Source organism: Podarcis filfolensis (genome assembly GCF_964270895.1).
Source record: "Podarcis filfolensis genome assembly, chromosome: 8".
In the NCBI taxonomy this organism is placed as follows: Eukaryota; Metazoa; Chordata; class Lepidosauria; order Squamata; family Lacertidae; genus Podarcis; species Podarcis filfolensis.
In genome coordinates, this window is record NC_139611.1 from 68,340,458 (window position 1) to 68,358,652 (window position 18,195).

Here is an 18,195-nt window from a genome sequence, read left to right on the forward strand (position 1 = left end):
CAGGGACCGAGAAATGGGAGCTCACCCCATCGGAGGGATTCGAACCGCCAACCTTCTGATTGGCAAGTCCTAGGCTCTGTGGTTTAACCCACAGTGCCACCCGCATCCCTTTCTGTTCCTAGGAATCACTTATTGGATTCTCTGATCTGTGCACTTCCATCTAGGCATAGGATCAGCCTTTTCAATTGTGTCACCCTCCATTTTCGAATTTCCTCACCAGACATCCTTATCTAGCACCAGCTTCAAGATTCCAGGTGACAAAGGTTTTATTCTTTTCAAGCTTCAGCACCATTTTACTGGGATCTGTTGTTTTGGGGTTGACCGGTTGGTTGGTTTCTAATGCTGGAGCTGTTGTTGTTTTTTGGGATCTAACTAAATTGGCTTGTGTTCCACCAGTACTGCTTTTGATTTCTGCTGGAAGCCTCCTTGGTGCCCAATACAAATTCCCCACCTAAATAAATTTTTGGTTGGATTAATTAAAAACTATTTGATGGTGACAGCAGATCTCACACTATATGTCTGTATTTTTAAAAAAATCAAATTAACCTAAGCACTTACTCTGCCATTCTCCCACTGCTATTTTTATCTTCACGGTCGAGCCTCAAACTTGGCCCTCAAGAGTGTAGAGGGCACAGAGAAGGTGTTAAGAAACCAAATCAACTGGAATAAAAAGGTGCTGTGCTCTCAGTGGAAGGTAGGGAAAACAGCATCATCCACAACCCTTCAGAAAAGAACCTTGGGTTGTATCCAATGCTAGACCCACTGAAATGAATGAGCATGACTAAGGATGTGTTCAAACAGGAGGAATGTTACATTAGTTTTCCTGATTATAATGCTAGGGCTTCTGGCTGTTTTCTAATGTTCTTTACAGAATGCAGGACCTGTTGAGCTATGGAACTGTGGCTTTTTGACTAGCATACGGGCATGACACACTCAGTTTCATTCACACCAGTGGGCGTGGTGTGACACAACAATGAACATCATTGGGCATCGCTACTCCCCCATCCCTTCTGCACATGTGCGCTTCTGTTCCCCCACGAAAAGGGCAGGAAAGAATCGCAAACATTATGCCGCCCCCAAATCCATCAATTTACTCCCACAATTTACATCAACCAGGGTTAAAGTCTGATGTGCAACAAAAGCTGATATTTGAAATTAACAATGCCGGCTTGTTCTTAAAACAAAGAAGTGTACTTCTCCCCCTTTCAAGAACAGTTATTTATACTTCTCTGCAAATTTAGTCAACTGGTTTACAATTCAGGTGGCAGCCCTAATACACGTGTGCAGTGTTTGCTGAACCCCTCACACCATGCCATTTTCCTGGTTAATATTACAACCCCAAACTCTTCCGGATTAAAATTTTAAAAGGCAGTGCGCAGTGCCAGTCTTCCCTCCCCAACAAGGCTAGGATCATTTTTAGGGAAGAGATTTTTGTCAGGAAAATGACATGCAGAGGGAAAAGTCATTTACCAGGACTGCTGCCCTGAACCCATTTGCCCCCACCATCCTGCAACTTCCTTTAACTTTATTCAAACATTTAAATAAACATAAGATGAGAAGAACCAATTACAGACTGTCTGCACCTTGTGCTGTTTAGCCCTGCTCCCTGCCCTGAATGCCTTTTTCCACCTGGCCTGGGAGGGTGGGGCCCTGACTGACTCCAGCTAAACACCAAGGCTGCTGAACAGACTTTTGGGATGGAGTATTGCTTAAGGGCTTTGGGGAGGGGGAATGGTTGCTGTTACTTATATTAAATTTTTGTATATTTTTAGATCTTCTTATGATTTAATGTGGAAATTTTTACTCTGCTTGTGCACTTTGACAAAGTTTCAGGGGGGGAAATTAAACGCCCCCATCTATTGCCTCCTTGCAACTTGCCCTTTTGAACCTGAGGGATGATCAAACGGCAAGTTTCTGATCTAAGGAACTCCTTATGTGGATGCTGACTGCAGCAATAACTTCTTTGGCCCATAAATCAAAGGGCTTAAGCCTCTCATTTTGGCATGAGAATATGTGGACTCTGGCTACTGTCAAGAAAATAACTCACAAATTACGTACTTCTAAGCGTAAGGAAGACCCAAAACCTTTCTGTGTTGTTTGGCGTGTGATAAATTCGGAAAACTCTCTTCCCCCACCAAATTGTGCAGTTTGACTTCCATGATGTGTTCTACTGCTTTTATTTTTCTGCATTATTGGTTCTCTATTTCTTTGGGAAAATATCCCTGTGCTGCTCCTATGTTTTGTAACTTTGGTGTTTTATATATATATACACACACACACACACTATATATACACACACACACACACACACACACACATATATGTGTGTGTGTGTGTGTGTGTGTGTGTGTGTATGTATTTTTGTTGCTTTGTTTGTATTTTGTATTTTATGTTCATAGAAACATAGAACAGTAGAGTTGGAAGGGATCCTGAGGGTCATCTAATCCAAAGGAATATCAACTACAGCATCCATGATAGAGGGCTACCCAACCTCTGCTTAAAAACCTTCAAGGAAGGAGAATCCACCACTTTCTGAGGGAGTCCGTTCCACTGTCAAACATCTCTTACCATCAGAAAGTTCTTCCTGATGTTCAGTCGGAATCCCTTTCTTGTAATTTGGAGCTTGCTCCCTCTTCCATGGGACATCCCTCTACTTAAGTTAATAAATCACAAGAACAGGAAGCCATACCTGGACTGGTTCTGTAGGTGCTGTAGAACTTGAGGGTTGGGGCAGTGTGGTAGTCCTCTCACTGCGGTCTGGCTCCCGAGAAGTGCTTGGCTTTGGCACAGCCCTGCTCTTCGTCACACCGGTGGTCACCAGCGGAGCTGTGTTCAGTTCCGTCCTGGCAACTTCGGTGGCCGTGGTTGGTGTTTCAAGTGTGATCGACTGTGTCGTGGCTACAATGGTGATAAAGGGGGGCAGGACTCTCAGGACAGTCGTTGGCTTGGACATGGGCATCGTAGCAGAGGTGGTGGTGGTGGTGGCGGCAGTTGTGGCGGTGGTGGTAGCAATAGTACTAGCGGTAGCAGAGGCATCAAGGGCTGCGGTGCTAGCAGTGGTACCAAGCGCTTTCCGGATGGTGACCGCCGGTGCTTGGGTCACCCTGGGGATGTAGAGGCTGCTCGTTACTGGATCAGAGGTGGCTTCCTCCACAGGGAATGGCACAAAGGGGGTGGCTACTGGCTGCACAGAGGTGGCGGGCAACACGGGGGAAGTTGTAGGTAGGGTGAGGGGTGCATCTGTGTTGAGCCGCACAATGGTCTTGATCCCAGAGTCCTGCTCAAAATCTGTAAGGGAAGCAAAGGTTAGGATCTGACTGTTCAGAGTCACTGTAGGGACACAGGAAGCTTCTGTCTACAAAGTCAGCCATCTAGCTGAGTGTTTCCTACACTGACTGAATCTCCAGGGATCCAGGCTGGAGTCTTTTTCACCTGGAGGTGCCAAGGATTGAACCTGGGCCTTCTGGGTGCAAAGCATGTGTCCTACCACTGAGCTAATAATGGTCCTCCCCATTAATAATTTTATCCACACTGTGCTTGAGGCTTCCCACCACTGTTTTATTTGCAAGCCACCTTAATAGGGTTTTTGGCCTTTAAAAGTAAGCCTATAAGCATTTTAAATAAATGAACCAGACATTCAATAGGATGAGGAGAATAAATGCATTCAATGTTCTTTACCATGTTTGCTTCTGGAAGGCTAACCAGCTGTCTGCTTCTGAATTCCAAAAAAATTTCATTCAACCTCTGGGCTTTTTTCTCCCCACCACCACCACCAAAATCCCCCACAAATTTTCCGTAATAACTCTGCCACCAATATAAATGGAGGAGGAAGAGTGATCTCTTCTATCCAGCCACACTCAGCAGGGTGACGTCCCTCCTTTTAAGGGTCTTAAATATGTACTCACATCCTGAGCCAGAGCCTGAGTAGAGTTCCTCGATTTCATCAATTTCTTCATCCTCAAAGGAGTCATCATCTCCAGAGCCTTCCAGGTCAATGGGCCGCTCATAATTTTCATTCCGCCAGTGCTGGGCCTGGGATCAAACATCAAGAAAAACAGACTTAATACTTTCCAGTGCAGCAGCGTGTGCAGAGAAGAAGAGTCAGCATAGGCAGTAATTTTGGAGGCAGTAATTTTGGAGCCCAGGGGCGTAGGCAAGCTGTCTTATATTGAGCTAGACTATTGGTCCATCTAGTTAAGCACTGTCTACACAGACTGGCAGTGGCTCTCCATGGTTTCAGGCTGGGGCTCACTCCCAGACCTACCTGGAGATGCCAATGAATGACTCCGGGGAGCTTCTGTGTGCAAAGCAGAAGCTCCACCACTTAGCAAGAGAGGAAACATACATGGGAACTGCCATCATGCCTTACCAAAAGGGTGGAAACGTGTTGTCCTTCAGATGCTGTAGGACTCCTGACTTCCATTAGCCCCCTGCCAGCATGATTAATGGTTAAGGATGGTGAGAACTGGAGGGCTCTAACCTCTAGAGAGCCACAGATCCCACCCCCCTGGTCTTGACAGACAGTTGGTGGTTTACAAACTCCATGTTAGCAGCATACGAAACTCCCATTGTTCTAGGAGCATTTTGCAACAAGGAATTTCATTAGCACGAGCAGTTTCTGAGCTCTGGGCACAGTGCTGTGCCTAAGATTTCAGATTAAAATGGCAGAGTGGAAGGAAAGGAGGGCCTTTTTCTGCCTCCCCACTTCCAACCACTCTCTGAAGATTGGAGAAAAGACCTTCTTAAGAATATTAGCAGGGCGGGCGGTTGAAGGACTAGACCATGTGAAAAATGAACATGAGATTTTAGCTGAAGTTCACTCATTTCCAGCTTTGTATTCTTGTTATTTAAAAAGTGTGCCTAGACATTCCGTTGTTGCTCCCATTATCTAGGTTTAAGGTGCTATTTAGCTCCTAGGGTTCATATCTCAGTTTCTAACACGGCATTTTAGTATATTACAAAACAGGAGGCAGGTAAAACCACAGAGTTTGAAGAAAGAAGAAAAATGTCACAATGGAAAAACAGTACCTAAGAACGCTGTTGTTGTTAACAATTACATTTATTACTTGCCCTTCATCAGCAGAGTCCAGGTCAGTTACAACAATTAACAATTAAAAATGGTTTAAACAGAAATAAGGTAGGCCCTGAAAATACATGTCTCAAGCATCAATAGAAGTGAGCCTTCAGAACATAAGGAGAACCCTGTTGGATCTAGCCAATGGCCCATCTAGTCCAGAATCTTGTTCTCACAATGGCCAACCAGATGCTTATGGGAAACCAGGAAGCAGGACCCGAGCACAAGAACACTCTCCCCTCTTGTGGTTTCCAGCAACTGGTATTCAGAAGCATCGCTGCCTCCATCTTAAGTCCTACAGTGTGTCCAAGGGTCCAAACAAAGCACTCTGGCTTTCTGCTCCCCTTCCTCACCCTGGATCGAGCTTATAGCATGGCCACCAATCTTTCAGCAAAAACCACTGCTTGGGTTTTACCGTACAACAGGGGATAATGCCCTTTTAAACACTGTACTGTGAAATTCAGCCATGTGGCTTCCAGCTGTAGCTTTGCTGAGATTGCAGAAGAAGCAGAAGCCTGGGCAGTCCAGCTGTCACCCATTTAGCACATGGAGCTGTGAGGAAGTGGGAAGGTGTCTATGTTTAAGCAGCGAGGTTCCCCTCCCGGGTCCTGTCAGCGCTATTGTCAAATCAGCAGTCAGCCACCTGGATGGCGGCAACGAGATCCCAACTTCCTCCTCAGAGGAGAGCATGCTCAGCTTATGCCGAGGAAGCAGAAAGTTGGGGGGAGAGAAACCAGCAGAGAGAAGAAACCACGGTGGCGGCTTGTAGACATGCCTTGAAAATGTGTTCTCCTTTTTTTAATTCCAGAAGGATTTTTATAATTGATTTCTGCTGTTTTGAATTGCAGCTGGTTGAACGGTGCTGAGTTTTACAGCTGGGATTTTTTGAACTGTATTTGCAACAAAGTGGTGGCTTTGCACAATAATAATAATAATAATAATAATAATAATAATAATAATAATAATAATAATAATTTATTATTTGTTCCCTGTCCATCTGGCTGGGTTTCCCCAGCCACTCTGGACGGCTTCCACAAAGACCAAAAATACACTAATATGTCATACATTAAAAACTTCCCTGAACAGGGCTGCCTTAAGATGTCTTCTGAATGTCAGGTAGTTGTTTATCTCTTTGACATCTGATGGGAGGGCATTCCACAGGGCAAGTGCCGCTACCGAGAAGGCCCTCTGCCTGGTTCCCTGTAGCTTTGCTTCTTGCAATGAAGGAACCGCCAGAAGGCCCTCGGCGCTGGACCTCATTGTCCGGGCAGAACGATGGGGGTGGAGACGCTCCTTCAGGTATACTAGTGCAGAGGAGGTAAAACCTCAGGCGAGGGGGCCAAATGAAACCCTCTGGATCTCTCTATCTGCCCCTCGGGACACTTGCCAGGTCACACAGCCTCTCCTGAGGCCATACACCTCACCAGCCATTATCCACATGGCCCTCAAGTGCTTCTGCTTGGCTTGAATGGTTCCTTCAGAAAAGGGCAACCAAAATGATCAAGGGGATGGAGGGTCTCCCCTGTGAGGTAAGGTTGCAGCGTCTGGGACACTTTAGCTTAGTTAAAAGGTGAGTGAGAGATGACACGGTAGACGTGTATAAAATCACGTGTGGCATACAGAAAGTGGGGAGAGAAATGCTTTTCTCCCTCTCTTAACACTATAACTCTTGGCCATGCAATGAAGCTGAATGTTGAAAGATTCAGGACAGATGAAAGGAAATAGTTCTTCACTCTGTGCAGTTAAATGATGAACATTTACTCCCACTAGATAGAGGCAGTGATGGCCACCAACTTAGATGGCTTGGACAAATTCATGGAGAATACAGCTATCAGTGGCTATGAGTAGCCACCAAGACCATATAACACTGGTCCTGAAAGACCTACATTGGCTCCCAGTACGTTTCTGAGCACAATTCAAAGTGTTGGTGCTGACCTTTAAAGCCCTAAACGGCCTCGGCACAGGATACCTGAAGGAGCGTCTCCACCCACAATTCTCAACCCGGATACTGAGGTCCAGCTCTGAGGGCCTTCTGGCAGTTCCCTCACTGCGAGAAGTGAGGTTACAGGGAACCAGGCAGAGGGCCTTCTCGGTAGTGGCGCCTGCCCTGTGGAATGCCCTCCTATCAGATGTCAAAGAGATAAAAAACTACCTGACATTTAGAAGACATCTGAAGGCAGCTCTGTTCAGGGAAGTTTTTAATGTTTGGTGTTTTATCATGTTTTTAATATTCTGTTGGGAGCCACCCAGAGTGGCTGGGGAAACCCAGCCAGCTGGGTGTGGGGTATAAGTTATTATTATTATTATTATTATTATTATTATTATTATTATTACTACTACTACTACTACTACTATTACTATTACTATGTCATAATGGTTTTGGTCTGTATGCACAGTTGGAGGCAATATGCTTCTGAATCCAATTGATGGGAAGGAAAAGGAAGGAAAGGGAAGGAAAAGGGGCAGAGGCAGAATTGTGAGTGTGAGTGTGCGAGAGAGATGGGAAGAGTGTAGGATGGTGAGCAAAGGAGGGAAGAAGTGTGTACATATGTGTGTAAGAGAGAGGGGAGGGGATGTATTAGAGAAGGTGAGCATGTGTGAGAGAGAAGGAAAGAGAAGGCTCTTAATCAATTCAAAATGCATTATTGTCAATTACAAGGACAAAGATAACAAAAGGTGGGATGGAGTGACCTCTTCCAGCTGGAAGGGTGGTTGAGAACAATCAATCAAATGAAAAGTGAGCAAGTTCCACACACAAAAGCACAGACAGGGCTAAATTTGATTAGTGTGGAACAAGGCAGTTTTTCAAGAATTCTGCACATAAACGGACCAATGCTTGATAGGCGATCATCCCTGGGTTGTGACAGAAAACATGATGGTAACCAGCACAGACAGAAGAAAACTAGCATTGTATGTTCCACAAAGTAGGCTCCAGATACAACTATTTATCAGGCTGGAAATCTTATTTTGCATGAATTAAGGCCCTTGAACATTTTTCAGTGGTAGCCCCACATGCGATGCATACCAATAGTTCAGCCTAGAAGCGACAAAGGCGAGAGTGACAGCAGACAATTCTGCTTTCTCGAGGATGTCAAACACAAAATCAAGTCACATTACAGTGGTACCTTGGTTTTTAGAACAATAGCTATCATAACTGCACATAAGAAAAAAAAATATTTTTATTTTCATCATCTACAATATTCATTTTACAGTACAGTACATTGATTATTGCTTTCATTTTATGGATCAATGGCCTCGTTAGTAAAATTCATGTTAATTTGATATTTTAGGGGTTGTTTTTAAAAGTCTGGAATGGATTAATCCATTTTGCATTACTCTCTATGGGAAAGCATGCCTTGGTTTTAGAACACTTTGGTTTTGGAACAGACTTTCAGAACGGATTAAGTTTGGGAACCAAGGAACCACTGTACTGTGTCCACATAGGTAGTTAAGAAAAGAGAGAGAGATTGAAGGGGGGGAGTGTGCAAACAGAAGAGCATCTTTCCAAAGAGATCATGTTCCTATGCAGAAGAAACAGTAAATCAGCAGTATGCATCCCTTAGAACACCTTTCCTTCACCTGGTGCTCTCCCAAGTGTTTTAGACCCCAACACCCATCAGCCCTAGCCTGCATCACCAATAATCAGGGGTGATGGGAGCTGTAGTCCAGCAAATAAATCGGGGGAGGGGGTCATGTTGAGAGTAGGCTGATCTTCTACCACCTAACCACAGTGTGCACTTTTTTCATTAATATTTCACCTTTCTAAAAAATAAAATAAAAAATAGCAATTTAATTAGTACAAAGGCATCCATTTTCGGTTTATCATCATAGCCAGCAAAGACAGGAATTGCTAGATTTGGGATATTTCAGTTGACCTTACATAAACCCTAACAGCATTGTGGGGTGTAGCTTGTTCGCCATTGAAAACAAAGAAAGGAAATGAACCGCTTGAATGTCAACAGTCCAGCCCATTGCACTCCCTTCAAAACATTCTAACCTAGCCACCCACCAGGAAAGCCAGTGGGATTGGCAGAGACTACAGTTGTGCTAAAATATTCATGGTCTAGAAGCAAGTGAACTGGAAGATGTGCTGTTTGCATGCTCACAGAGAAGAAAATAAATGATCTGTGGGAGGAGGACAGTAGTTTTCAGAGGAGATCTGGAGTCTGTGGAACACACAGCTTCTCCTCTTATCTAGGGTACATGCAGATGTCATTTAGTGACACATGGGAAAGCTTTTCTTCCATGATGAATAGTAGGCATGGGGAGAGGGATTTGGATTGGAACATAGAATTATAGAATTATAGAATTGTAGAGTTGGAAGGAACCCCAAGGGTCATCCAGTTCAACCTCTTGCAATGCAGAAATATCAGCTAAATCAAGGGTCAGCAACCTTTTTCAGCCGTGGGCTGGTCCACCGTCCCTCAGACCATGTGGTGGGCCGGACTATATTTTTTTTGGGGGGGGGGGGATGAACAAATTCCTATGCCCCAGAGATGCATTTTAAATAAAAGCACACATTCTACTCATGTAAAAACACGCTGATTCCCGGACCGTCTGTGGGCCGGATTTAGAAGGCGATTGGGCCACATCCGGCCCCTGGGCCTTAGTTTGACTACACCTGAGCTAAAGCATCCAGGACAGAGGGCCATCCAACCTCTGCCAAGGAAGAAAAGTCCACCACCTCCCGAGGGAGTCCATTCCACTGTTGAACAGCTCTTACTGTCAGGAAGTTTTTTCTGGTGTTTAGTCAGAATCTCCTTTCTTATAGCTTGAATCCATTTGTTCGAGTCCTGCCATCCAGAACAGGAGAAATCAAGCTTGCTCCATCTTCAACATGACATCCATTTAGATATTTGAAGACGGCTGTCATATCTGCTCTCAGTCTCCTCTTTTCCAAGCTAAACATACCCAGCTCCTTCAACCGTTCCTCATAAGACTTGGTTTCCAGACCCCTGACCATCTTGGCTGCCCTCTTCTGCACACATTCCAGCTTGTCAACATCCTTCTTAAACTGTGGCGCCCAGAGCAGGACACAACACTCGGGGTGTGGTCTGTCCAAGGCAGAATACAGCGGTGATACTACTTCTCTTGATTGGGACCCTAAGCTTCTGTTGATACAGCATAAAATAGCAATGGCCTTCTTTTGCTGCCACATCACGCTGTTGAGTCATGTTAAGCTTGTGATCCACTAAGACCCCTAGATTCTTTTCACACTCTACTACTTCTGTTGAAGCACCCTTGTGCCTTCCCCTTGTGCCACTAAATGACATCTCCATGTACGCCATGTACCCATGAATTAAAGCCACCCTACACCCTTTGACACCCCCAGTTTGACTTGCATCCCCCTGTGCTGACTGTGAAAGCAAACTCAACTGTGCAGGGACAGGTGGCAAATGTGGCAAATGTCACATCTTGCCTGGCCTTAGGCTTGCTCTCTGCTTGGATGCAGATATGCAGGCAATTCTCCCCCTGCTCCATTCAGAGCTGTTTGAGAGTCTAAACTTTGACTCCTGTCCCTGTACTCTTCTGCAAGCTTGAAGTCCAGTATGGCCCACAGACTCCATTTGGAACAAGATAGAGAAATCCTTTTAGTCTAAAAAATACATTTCTGGGTCGAAGGTATCTTAACATTTCTCCAGCCGTCTCCCATTCCTCACCATAAACATTCAGAACATAAGAGCCCTGGTAGATCACATCCAAAGTCCATCTAGCCCAGCATTCTGTTCTTGCTGTGGCCAACACAGGAGCCAACTCCTAGGGGCTGTGGGGGCCTGAGCCCCCCAATAAAATATTTGAGGGAGCCTGGCCCCCACAAAGTTGATGGGCATTCCTATTCAAATAGTGTGTATGCACTGCATCATGTGGTCGATTTATGCGGGGCGGGGCTTACCTGGGCCCCACAATCTTTTAGTCAAGTTGGCACCCCCGGTGGCCAACCAGATGCCTCTGGGAAGCTTGCAGAAGCAAGACCTGAGGGCAAAAGTGCCCTCCTCACTTGCAGTTCCTAGCATGTGTGGCAGAACCTAGCCATCATGGCTAGTAGTCATTAATAGCCTTCTCCTCTGTGAATGAGTCTGATCCTATTTTAAATCTGACCAGGTTGGTGGCCATCACTACATATTGTTAGGTGAATAACATAGCGCGGGTGGAGCTGTGGATTAAACCACAGAGCCTAGGGCTTGCCGATCAGAAGGTTGGCAGTTTGAATCCCCATGACAGGGTGAGCTCCCATTGCTCGGTCCCAGCTCCTGCCAACCTAGCAGTTCGAAAGCACAAAAGTGCAAGTAGATAAATAGGTACCGCTCCAATGGGAAGGTAAACAGCATTTCTGTGCGCTGCTCTGGTTCACCAGAAGCGGCTTAGTCACGCTAGCCACATGACCCGCCTGTACGCCGGCTCCCTCGGCCAATAAAGCGAGATGAGCGCCGCAACCCCAGAGTCGGCCACGACTGGACGTAATGGTCAGGGGTCCCTTTACCTTTAACCATGTGCTGTGTGAACATGGGAAGCTGCCCTATACTAAGGCAGATCATCAGTCCGTCTAGTTGAGTACTGTCTACACTGACTTGGCAGGATTCAGGTATGATTCTCTCCCAGCCCTACCTGGACATGCTGGGGAATGAACCTGGGACTTTCTGTGTGCAAGCAGATGCTCCACTACTGAACCACAGTCCTTCCTTGGACTTCTGTCTCTGCTGTAATTTCCCTCCTCGCATGAATACCCCACCCCAAAAATCTATCTGTGTATTTGTAAGAAGAAAAGGGTGTGATGCCAATCTATCCCTCGCAAACTAGGAGGGAGGTGGAGCTAATCACTGCAAGGATAAGTGTGCGAATGTAGCAAAGCACTGAAAATCCAGAGAGGGAGGATATCAATAAGGCCAGGTTTTAAAATACAGATAGATGGACTGAGGAATCCCACTGGGATACCATCCTAATAGTCACTTACATGACAACAGTAACCATAGAAACCAATTCCTCCATCCTAATGGCTGTGCTCTGATCTCCTTTTCAGACTTCAGAGAAAGACAAGGGAGAATGAACATCATTTTGAAGTCAAGAGATATTCTTGAACACTTTGATGTCTAGCTCCGCTTCTACGTACCAATAGGATGACCTTGGCTATCTCTGCTTAGCTCCTCTAGGAAAGTCAGTTCAAGCTGAGTTGGTTTGATGGAAAGCAAACCCATAAATGCTTCACGGGAGGATTGTGCTTTTTTAACTGCAATGGCAGAGTCAAATCAACATTAAGAGGGGGAGAAACCTCTAAGTCAGTTAGCCTATATAGCCTAACAATTAGTTTTTGACAGCAATCACATTCAGACACTTTGAGACATTTTAACAGCACAAAGCACTCACAGAGTAGCCTTCGTTTGCAATTCATTCTCGGTTTCTGGCTGACTAAGAAAATAAGGAATCGACAACATCCTTAGCATTCAAATGATTTCCAGGTTACTGGAGCAGCCTTTGCCAATCTGGAGTTGTTTGAAGACCCCCTATCCCCCTCGGAGCAACAATTCCCAGAATTCACTGGGAAGTCAGATCAACTGTTAAACCCCTCTGGGAATTGTAGCCCTGTGAGGGGAATAGGAGTTCCTTCACAACTCTCAGTGCACCCTCAATAAACTACAGTTCCCAGGAAGACATGATGGTTTAATATTGTATGGCATGATACTGTATTGGTATGATATTGCATTGACTGTACAATGCAGATGGGGACAAAATCAATTCAAATCCAAAACAGATTCCAACTGGGATAAATATTTTCGAAGGCTTGTTGGAAAAGGAACATCTTTAGTAAAGGATAAAGGGACCCCTGACCATTAGGTCCAGTCGTGGCCGACTCTGGGGTCGTGGTGCTCATCTCGCTTTATTGGCCGAGGGAGCCGGCATACAGCTTCCAGGTCATGTGGCCAGCATGACTAAGCCGCTTCTGGCGAACCAGAGCAGTGCACTGAAACACCGTTTACCTTCCCGCCGGAGCGGTACCTATTTATCTATTTATCTACTTGCACTTTGATGTGCTTTCGAACTGCTAGGTTGACAGGAGCTGGGACCGAGCAATGGGAGCTCACCCCATCGTGGGGATTTGAACCACCAACCTTCTGATCAGCAAGTCCTAGGCTCTGTGATTTAACCCACAGCATCACCCGCATCCCTGGAACATCTTTAGCAGGCATCAAAAAGGCAATGGAGAAGGCACCTATCTGATATGCAGTGGGAGGGAATTCCAAAGGGTAGGTGTCACCACATTAAAAGCCTGATTCTGACACTGGGCAGAACCGGCCTCCTGATAGATCCCAACTCCATTCAACCATGGTGGTTACAAGAGATGGTCTCCTCCTGGACTGCTGCAATCTCCTTTACCCCACAAGCTGCACCACAGAAGCAAAGGGCTCTTATCAAATTTGCATGGGATGATGATCTACATGCAGGCTGCATGCTAATTCCTACACAGGCATCTCTTAACATGCAAAGCATGTCTTTCACTATGGGACCCTGAGCGGTAAGAGCTTAGTGACAGAAGACATGTTTTGCATAAACAAACGCAGCAGTTTAAACCCTAAGTATTTCATTTTATTAATTTATCTACAACACTCTTTGACCACCCCAATCAAGAAAGACATCTGGACCACCCAGTCAACAAAGTTCCTAATCAGTTCAATTTCCTGCCTAAGACCCAGAACAAGTAGCAAAATAAGGTTCAAAACCCAGCAGAAATAATCTGTTCCTAGGGCAAAAATGGAAAAGGTTTAGGAGAATTGAAAGGTATTCATTTGAAGGGATTTTAATGTAGGCACCAGTTGAGCTTTGTGAGGGAGGGTATTTTGTCACTACAAAAAAGGTTCTCTCCTTTGCAACCCCCCACTTGCCTCTTTAGGTGGGAGGACCTCTAATGACGCTCTCAAGGTCCAGCCAGTTATATCTGAGATGATCTTTCAGGTAACCTGATTATCTCTCCAGTTGAAAGCTCTGAGACAGCCGGGCTAAGAATGCCGTGTTTGATTCAGTGCTAGTCAGAGCATGGTACTGCTCTAAGCAGAGCAATGATCTGGCTCAGTATAAAGGTAGCTCTTTATTAGAGGAACGGGACACAGCTTGGCGATGCACCAGATGATGCTCAATGATGCAAACCAACTGCCGGCTCCCAAACTTATTCTGGATCACTGCAGGGCTGCTACTAAAAATATCGTCACAAATAGATAGGTGTAACATGATGGCCACAAGTGGCGCTCACACCCTCCTCCGCTGAGAACAGGGGAATCTCACACCATCTCGGGATGAACTTAGAATAGAATGAAAATAATTAACATTTGGGCAGCACAGTTGTGCAACTTAGGTCTGAACAGAACAAGTCAATGAGAAACATCACCTCTGCGAGACATGCAGGCAGTAGAGTGCCACTCAATAGCATTGGTGCTGTCTTTTGAACAAGAAAGAGTAAAATTTAAGCTCTACCACCATGGTGGGCTACTAGTGGTCCTTCCAGATGTTGTTGGACTCCAACTCCCATCAGCCCCAGCCAGCATGGCCAATGCTCAGGGATGAAAGGAGTTGTAGTTAAGCAATGTCTGGGGCCCCTCAAGAATCCAATGTTGGATAGATCATTGGGGTGAATAAGGGGAAGGGTCTAGCATCACGTTCTGTGGAACTACCATATAGTAGGGTTACCAGACGTCCCCATTTCCTGGGAGAGTCCCCGGATTTGCAAATAAGTCCCCAGATTTGCAAATAAGTCCCCATTCCATCCCCGGAATGTCTCCGGATTTCATCTAATGTCCTTGGGAAACACAACAGCAGCAGTCTCAGCAGCCCAGTGCAGTTGGCTCTGGCTGGCTTCAGGAGCTGCTCGGAAGTCCCCATATGATGGTGGTGCAGGGGCTCTAAGATGCAGCTTCTGGGCTGCCTCCACCTTCCCTGACCCCAGCAACTAAGCTGTGAAGGGTGCCTACATGCTGCCTATCAGAGCAGCCTCCTAACTCCTACTTGCATGCAAGCAGGAGCAGGGCGGGGATCTCTCAGCTGTGAAGGGAGGCTTCACACTGCCTATCAGAGCTTGCGTGCAAGTAGGAGGGGGCAGGGATCTCTCAGTTAGGCAACAGGAAGCCTTCTTTTCCAGCTGAGGGATCCCCACCCCCTCCTGCTTGCACACAAGTAGGAATGGGATTGGGGCTGCTCCGGTGGGAAGGGAGGCGTCGCACTGCCTGAGAGATCCCTGCCCCCTCCTGCTTGCATGCAAGTAGGAGTTGGGATGGGGCTGCTCCGAAAGGCAGTGTGAAGCCTCACTTCCCAGCTGAGGGATCCCCGCCCCCTCCTGCTTGCACGCAAGTAGGAACAGGATTAGGGCTGCTCCGATGGGAAGGGAGGCATCGCGCTGCCCGAGCCTCGCTGCCACCGCCGCTCTCGGCCCTCCTTCTCCGCCTTCCATGCCTGACCCACCACGCACCGCTTCCCCATCACCACCAAAGAACCAACAACTCAGGGGCTGCCCAGGCTCATGGAGAAAGGAGATAGAAGCCTCAGAGGAAGGGGAAACGTGGTAGTTGAGGTCAAGGCGGTGGCCGCCCCTCTGCCACCGCCATTACTGCAGAATCAATATCCTGAACGTGTAGTAATTAATTGATTAATTAATTAACGTGTCCCTGGATTAATTGAAAAAAATCTGGTAAGCTTACCATATAGCTGAACTTGAAGCAGGGTTGAATACCACACACAGAGGCCTCCTTGGGGCAAGGGTTCAAGGGTTCGAGACCCCCTGAGAGCAAAACCCATTTAAGGGGCAGAGGGAAGCTTGGCCAAGTCAGTGGTAAAACTTCCATGCAAAAGTTCCCTGGTTCAAGTCATCTAAATCCTGGCAGCTCCAGATAAAGGCTGGGACAGACTCTGGTTTGAGACTCTGGAAAGCTGCTGCTCCAGACCAGCCTTCCCCACCCATATGTTTTAGACTGCAAATCCCCTCATCCTTGACCACTGGCTATGCTGGCTGGGGCTGATGGGAACTGTGGTTCAAAACATCAGCTTGAAGAAGACCAATAAAGATAATATATAGCTGGACCAATGATCTAACTGGGCTTAAAGCAGTTTTCTCTGCTGTTCCTGCGGGGCAGACATGAGGCAACAGATTCAACAAAAAGAAATGTCTGCTAATCTTAACACTTTTCTGATGAGGTACTAACTTTCACTACAAGACACCCAGAACCAGCTAATTGGAACAGGACATGCAGATAACTGTGGACTATACAAGCTGTTTGCAGTATTTTCAGGTACAAATCATATTAAAATCAGCTGGGGGGGGAAATGTCCATATGGTAAAAATTAGTCTGCAACGAGTGTGCTTTAGGGGAAAATATAGATCTCCTATGGTATGTTGAATTTTTTTTAAAAAAGTTGGGCAAATCCTAAGTTGGTATATAATACAATGGATAGAAATAGATAAAACTGGCTTTATACACTCCCAAATTTATCAGGATTTATACACACACACACACACACACACACACACACACACACACACCTATAAAATGCTGGTCACATGCCTGTTAACACCACATTATTTCCAAACTTGCTCTGTTCTCTCTCCTGGGAGGAGATGTGAAGAAGTCATCCACTGCCCCCCTGGCGTTAAAGTGAGATGAGGAATGACAAATGAGCAACCTGACTGTTGGCACAAATTGCATCAGACCGGCTCTGAGATTTATTCTCGGCTCCGAGGTTGGAATATAAGATTGCCACGAACAATTCATTTCCCCAAGGATCTAGTTCTCTGGGAGTGTTTTAAAATAAAATAAAAATCTCCCTGCCCAACCCTTTACAGTCAAGTCGCAGCTTTCAGACACACAGAGTTTTGCTACTTAGACTTATTCATAGAGAAATAGTAGAATTCGTTTTATTTTGAAGGTTTACCTTTCCTTTTTATTTATTTCTGGTAAATAACATTACAGTGGTACCTCGGGTTACATATGCTTCAGGTTACATACGCTTCAGGTTACAGACTCCGCTAACCCAGAAATAGTGCTTCAGGTTAAGAACTTTGCTTCAGGATGAGAACAGAAATCGTGCTCTGGTAGCACAGCGGCAGTGGGAGGCCCCAATAGCTAAAGTGGTGCTTCAGGTTAAGAACAGTTTCAGGTTAAGAACAGACCTCTGGAACGAATTAAGTACTTAACCCGAGGTACCACTGTATTAGGGCCCAAAGCATACAAAAAACTATGCCCAAACATTATAGCCCCTGAGGGTGCACCTGGCTCAGTATTCTGTCTGTTCTGGCAGGCAGTGGCTCTCTAGGGCAGAGGTGGGCAAGGGCCACATTGCCTCATAGGAACCTTCTGAGGGCCATATGCCAGTGATAGGCAGGCAAAAGTGGCTGGCGAAAGCTACGGGACTTTCATCTTCGTACAGTAAATAGGTGTTTCTAATCCAGGCATAGGCAAACGCCGGCCCTCCAGATGTTTGGGACTACAATTCCCATCATCCCTGACCACTGGTCCTGTTAGCTAGGGATGATGGGAATTGTAGTCCCAAACATCTGGAGTGCCGGAGTTTGCCTATGCCTGTTCTAATCCAACAATTTCTGGAGGGTCACAGGTTCCCCTTGCTACATGGACCCTTTGCTCATCCAGCAGCGCTCATTTTGTGAAAGCTCATGTTTGAAAGTAAACTGGTGAACTGAACACATTAGCAACCCGTTCCATCACTTTCTCGTTGATGAGAAACTTCTGAGCAATGACAGAAACGACATAGTGTTGATTATTGCATTCAGTACCCACCCATGCATTCATTTCAGATGGAAGTCGGGCAAATCAGCCCTCGCAATCTCACGCTGCCAATTGCTCTCAAAATTAGCCTATGCCGTGACTGTTAAACAAAACTTGCAAGGGCAAACGCTTAACTGTGCAGGCATTGAACTCTGGGATGATGTGTTTGCTCATAGCCGGCAATATGATGCTCTTGGCAGAGCGTGCTCATCTCAGACAATTGGAGTCCTTGTCCAAGAGAAGAGATGGCTTCCGCCACCGTAAGCCACCAACATGGCGGACAAAGAGCTCCTTTGAACCGACAGCACAATGCTGTAGATTTCACCACACTTCAGTGAAACATATCAAAGCGTTCAGACAAAG

The 18,195-nt window shown here is 46.0% G+C and overlaps 1 protein-coding gene across 1 annotated transcript in view; it reads right to left on the reverse strand.

Annotated features, from left to right (window-relative positions):
• SDC3 (syndecan 3) overlaps positions 1–18,195 on the reverse strand; it is a 111,434-nt gene that overhangs the window by 16,991 nt on the left and 76,248 nt on the right. The window contains exons 2-3 of the mRNA XM_083627595.1: positions 3,906–4,032; positions 2,690–3,288 (exon numbers count right to left, since the gene is read on the reverse strand). Of these exons, the coding sequence (XP_083483721.1) occupies positions 2,690–3,288; positions 3,906–4,032 (726 nt within the window). The remainder of the gene's footprint in view (positions 1–2,689; positions 3,289–3,905; positions 4,033–18,195) is intronic.